General features: G+C 35.2%; 1 protein-coding gene across 2 annotated transcripts in view; it reads left to right on the top strand.

The window, feature by feature from the left end:
* The window catches only part of LOC107552989 (protein transport protein Sec24D), a 28,222-nt gene extending 22,416 nt beyond the window's left edge, over window positions 1–5,806 (top strand). Inside the window, exons 18-22 of one of the 2 annotated variants that reach the window (XM_016235050.1) lie at window positions 453–571; window positions 1,559–1,738; window positions 2,999–3,190; window positions 4,215–4,304; window positions 5,364–5,806. In XM_016235050.1, the coding sequence (XP_016090536.1) occupies window positions 453–571; window positions 1,559–1,738; window positions 2,999–3,190; window positions 4,215–4,304; window positions 5,364–5,504 (722 nt within the window). In that variant the 3' untranslated portion in view covers window positions 5,505–5,806. Of the gene's footprint in view, window positions 1–452; window positions 572–1,558; window positions 1,739–2,998; window positions 3,191–4,211; window positions 4,305–5,363 lie in introns of both variants that reach the window. The other variant, XM_016235049.1, reaches the window with a different exon arrangement.
* The last annotated feature ends 25 nt before the right edge of the window (window positions 5,807–5,831 follow it).

The following is a 5,831-nucleotide window of genomic DNA, read 5'->3' as shown; positions in this document are numbered from 1 at the left end:
TATATATATATATATATATATATATATATATATATATAATTTATTTATTATTAATGTATTATTTATTTATCTATTTCTTAATTATTTATTTATTCATTTGTTTATTAATTAATTATTTATTTATTTATCTATTTCTTATTTATTTATTCATTTGTTGATTCATTATTTATTTATTCATTTGTTTATTAATTAATTATTTATTTATTTATCTATTTCTTATTTATTTATTCATTTGTTGATTCATTATTTATTTATTCATTTGTTTATTAATTAATTATTTATTTATTTATTCATTTATTATTTATTTATTTATACAGATTTGTTAGTTTTTATAAAATAGTCGATTTGTTTTATAGTGGAACAAAGGATACTCCAAGGATAATGCATTTAAAACTGTATCATGAGCTCATGGCTTACAGTCATTGATTGTGGTGGATGCTGTTATCCTGCAGCGTATCGGGCCATGCTCACCCAGCCGCTGAAGACGGTGAGGGAAATCCTGGTTAACCAGATGGCTCACATGCTGGCCTGCTACAGGAAGAGCTGCGCCAGTCCCTCAGCAGCCAGCCAGGTCAGTGACGCACTTCACATTCATGTTCATATTAAGCTTACATCCTTATAAAAACACCTTCTCCCTTTATTGATGCTTACATAGCATGTGCAAACTCATTGACAGTTATAATGCAGCCATGTTATTTTAGTACAGGGGTGTCCAAACTTGGTCCTGGAGGGCCGGTGTCCTGAAGAGTTTAGCTCCAACCACAATTAAACACACCTGAACCAGATAATCAAGCTCTCACTAGGCATACTAGAAACTTACCAGCAGGTGTGTTGAGGCAAGTTGGAGCTAAACTCTGCAGGACACCGGCCCTCCAGGACCGAGTTTGGGCACCCCTGTTTTAGTATCATTTATATACTATTATAGGATTTATTAATATTTTGAATTAGCTTTTATTTTCAGAGTTTCAGTTTGAATTTTATTTTAGATTTATATTTAGCTTTAATTTTAGTTTTAGTAATTTTAGTACTTAAAAGAAAATTAGAAATGTTGCCTTGGCAACGATTTAACTAAAGTAAGTTAGTTTGTTTTGAATAATATATATATATATATAATTAACAAAATGTTAGTTAGTTACCAATAACAACACTGCTATGTAGAAACAATTTTTTCTGTATTTTTTATACCTTTATTTTTATACCTTTATTATTATTTTTTTTTATACTATATTTTATATTATTTATACCTTCTATTCATATTTTAATTATAATAAATAGATTCACATAATTTTCTCTGAACTGCACTGTAAGAAAAATGGATAATGTCCTGGCAGAAAATTACCAGAACATTTTTTCATTAAGTTTATGGACATTTTCTTCAACACTAAAACACAATACAAATGTGTAATTCAAAATGCGGGTAAAACACCTGTGAAAAATCAATATGGAAAATTCCTTCATATTAACTCTACATTGTGCCATATTTTTACAGACTTTTACTAAATTGTATAACTCTGATTTGTGTAAACTGACGGCTCTTCATGAACATTTTACCCTACAGCTAATCCTGCCTGATGCCATGAAGGTGTTTCCCGTCTACATGAACAGTCTGCTGAAGACTGCGACTCTAGTGGGCAGCACTGAGCTCTCCACAGATGACCGGGCCTTCCACAGACTCCTGGTCAATGCCATGGGAGTGGAGGAAACACAGGTCCTGCTCTACCCACGCCTCATCCCGCTGGTCAGTCAGTCACTCACACACACACACACAGGTTTACATTTGTGAAAAGTGGGGACATCCCATAGGCGTAATGGTTTTTATACTGTACAGACCGTATACTCTATTGCCCTACACCAACCCTACCCCTAAACCTACCCCTCACAGGAAACTTTGTGCTATTTCAGATTTTCAATACACTCCATTCTGTGTGATTTATAAGCGTTTTGAAAAGTGGGGACATGGGGTAATGTCCTGAAAAGTCACCTTCTCCTTGTAATACTTATGTCATACCTTTGTCATTATACAAATTTATGTCCTCATTTGTAACAAAAACGTGTACACACACACACACACACAACATCTATAATTTCTCTCATTGACATCTAACCCTGAGCACTAGAGTTCATGCGTTTGCTCTCTCTCTCTCTCTCTCTCTCTCTCTCTCTGTCTTTGAAAGATTGAACAAAGGTCTAGTGATTTATGTGTGTTTTCTGACTTTGGTCAAATCTAGAGTATTGATTGACTTTAATTTTTATAGAACTATGAAAGATCTTTTCACGTTTGAACAAATTTGGTGTAGTCATGGCGCTTTGTGCACATTATCTGAAGATGTTTTGGTGTTTTCCTTTGAATCCCATGGTGTTCTGTTTTCTTTAATGTGTTTGCTGTATGCATTGTTTTTAAGTGTTTTGTGCAGAGTTTTTGAGTATTTGTAAATAAAGCTTTTTTCAAAATCAAAATCTCTCTGTCTCTCTCTCTCTGTCTGTCTCTCTCTCTCTCTCTCTCTCTCTCTCTCTCTCTCTCTCTCTCTCTCTCTCTTTGAAAGATTGAACAAAGGTCTAGTGATTTATGTGTGTTTTCTGACTTTGGTCAAATCTAGAGTATTGATTGACTTTAATTTTTATAGAACTATGAAAGATCTTTTCACGTTTGAACAAATTTGGTGTAGTCATGGCGCTTTGTGCACATTATCTGAAGATGTTTTGGTGTTTTCCTTTGAATCCCATGGTGTTCTGTTTTCTTTAATGTGTTTGCTGTATGCATTGTTTTTAAGTGTTTTGTGCAGAGTTTTTGAGTATTTGTAAATAAAGCTTTTTTCAAAATCAAAATCTCTCTGTCTCTCTCTCTCTGTCTGTCTCTCTCTCTCTCTCTCTCTCTCTCTCTCTCTCTCTCTGTCTCTCTCTGTCTCTCTCTGTCTCTCTCTCTCTGTATCTCTGTCTGTCTCTCTCTCTCTCTCTCTCTCTCTCTGTATCTCTGTCTGTCTCTCTCTCTCTCTCTCAGCACACTATGGATGTGTCCAGCGAGGTGATCCCGGCTCCAGTGCGCTGCTCTGAGGAGCGGCTCAGCGAGTCCGGCATGTTTCTGCTGGAAAACGGGCTCTCCGTGTTCCTCTGGCTGGGACAGGCCTGTCCACCCGACCTCATCCAGAACCTCTTCAGTGTGCCCTCTCTCGGCCACCTGCCCTCAGAAGGGGTATGACGCACACTGCTTTTACAACTACATTTTTATTATACAGTAACTGAAATACAGGACTGAAAAAAAGGGTGTAGAAAAAAATCTTCGAAATTGCTAGTAAATTTGTCAGTTACAAAGAAATGTTAAGTAGCAATTTTGAAGTAGAAAGACTGAAATATTTTTTTCTTTTCTAGAGCTTAGAGAAATATATATATATATATATATATATATATATATATATATCAGTAATTACATTTTTCTGATTTTCTTATTGCTTTTCTAATTTTTCCAAATGTTTGTCCAGTTTTGTCTTTGTCTTGTCTTTATCTATTCTGAATATAGATTTCAGAATTAGTCTTTATACTCAAATGGCATGAACTCTACAAGTTTGTGTAGAATCTGATGATCTAAAGAGCATTTTGAGCTTCACTGACAGCAAGAACATCTGGCCGTTAGCAAAAGTGTGGCATAATTACAAATGTGCTTGTTTGATTAGGGACCCAAAAATAGTGCCGCAGCTTATTTATTTTTATTATTATTTTTAATTCACTTTACATCATAATATTTCCTTATTTAAAATTTAACATTTATTTCCAAATTTTAATTGGATTTTTAATCCCAGATTTTCTTGGAACTAAACTATTTAAAAAAGTTTTACAGCTAAAAAAATATTGTTCTATATTAGAACAAATAAAATAAAAATATTATTGTACATTATGCCACATCCATCTTAGATAACATTGACAAATGTTGTATCAATCAATCAATCAAATGAATAAATAAAGATTGGTAACAACATCAAGGTGAATAATGACAGAATTTGTGGGTAAGCAAGTATTTTTAAGCAGTACAGTACCTGGATTGGAATTGGATTATATCTGATCCAGGTTTGGCTTTGAAGGATGGTATTATTCCTCTCTGCTCTATTGATCTCACTGTTCGTGTTGCTTTAATCAAGGACCTGTTTATTCAGTTCTTCTCATTATGTGAATAACATCAGAACTGTAGGGATAACTCTAGCGTTATAATTGTCTTTCAGCAGATGTCATTACCTGTGCTGGATAATGCTCATTCCAGGAAGATCCATTCAATCATCTCCAGCATTTCACAGCAGAGGGCCACATCCATGAAGGTACGGCTCACCCTCACCACCTCCTCTCTGTATCTGTCTCTGTCTTTTGTTCATTATGAAGAGGCTTGAATAATTACTAATGGTGTTAATGTGTTTGTGTGTCACAGTGCTTGTGAGGTTCTGTCTGTCTGTCTATATCTATCTGTCTGTCTGTCTGTCTGTCTATCTATCTTATCTCTGTCTGTCTGTCTATATCTATCTGTCTGTCTGTCTGTCTATCTTATCTCTGTCTGTCTGTCTGTCTATCTATCTTATCTCTGTCTGTCTGTCTATGTATCTTATATCTGTCTGTCTGTCTATCTATCTATCTTATCTTATCTCTGTCTGTCTGTCTGTCTGTCTGTCTATATCTATCTGTCTGTCTGTCTGTCTATCTTATCTCTGTCTGTCTGTCTGTCTATCTATCTTATCTCTGTCTGTCTGTCTATGTATCTTATATCTGTCTGTCTGTCTATCTATCTATCTTATCTTATCTCTGTCTGTCTGTCTGTCTGTCTATATCTATCTGTCTGTCTGTCCGTCTCTCTGTCTGTCACATTTATACATAAATTCTTTTATTCTGCAAAGGACACATCAAATTGATTGATAAATCAATAAATTGTAATAATATTGTACAAAATATTTCCATTTCAAACCAATGCCGTTCTTTTAAACTATGTATCAAAAAAAAAATCCTCAAAAAATGCATCACAGATTCCCCATATTAAGCAGCATCACTTTTTTCAAAATTGATAATTGGAAATGTTTCTTCAGCAGCAAATCAGCATATTAGAGTGATTTCTGAAGGATCGTGTGGCACTGAAGACTGGAGTAATGATGCTGAGAATTCAGCTTTGTATCACAGGAATAAATTACATTTTAAAATATATTTTGAATTGTAATAATATTTTACAGTATTGATGGTTTACTGTCTTTTGATCAAATAAATGCAGCCTCGGTGAGATCGTATCGATCCCAAACTTTTTTCTTCACTTGTTATCACTTGCCTGAACGCTCCTCTTTCTCTGTCCTGACTGATCTCAGGTCAGCAGTGTGATTGATGTGTGTCTCTCTGTGCAGCTGCTGATAGTGAAGCAGAAGGACCAATCAGAGATGTTGTTCCGTCAGCACCTGGTGGAGGACAAGGGTCTTCACGGAGGAGCGTCCTACATGGACTTCCTGTGCTACGTCCACCGTGAGATCAGGCAGCTACTTACTTAACACACACACACACAGTTAAGTGTGTTACAGCGCACAGCCCTCTTCTCATATAACCTCTACAGCTGCCTATGATATACGACCAAACTCTCTTTCTGCAGTGAGAACTTTCTGCTTTGTTCCTCAGTGTTTGACAGGAGGGAAGCTGGTAAATGGGTGTTTAGATTGAACACCTTAAAATGTGCCACATCTTTCTGTTCTGAGGAGCGATTATATTGAGATTGTCTGAATGATTTTCTTAAATCATTCCCCCAGATTACATTTACCAAAGGGAAACCTTTCTTTGAATCCTTAATGCAGCAAAAAAAAAAAAAAAAAAAAAAAAAAGGC

Source organism: Sinocyclocheilus grahami, unplaced genomic scaffold (genome assembly GCF_001515645.1).
Source record: "Sinocyclocheilus grahami isolate Dianchi unplaced genomic scaffold, SAMN03320097.WGS_v1.1 scaffold462.1, whole genome shotgun sequence".
In the NCBI taxonomy this organism is placed as follows: Eukaryota; Metazoa; Chordata; class Actinopteri; order Cypriniformes; family Cyprinidae; genus Sinocyclocheilus; species Sinocyclocheilus grahami.
The sequence above is the reverse complement of the archived record's forward strand: the minus strand, read 5'-3'. Positions and strand labels throughout refer to the sequence as shown.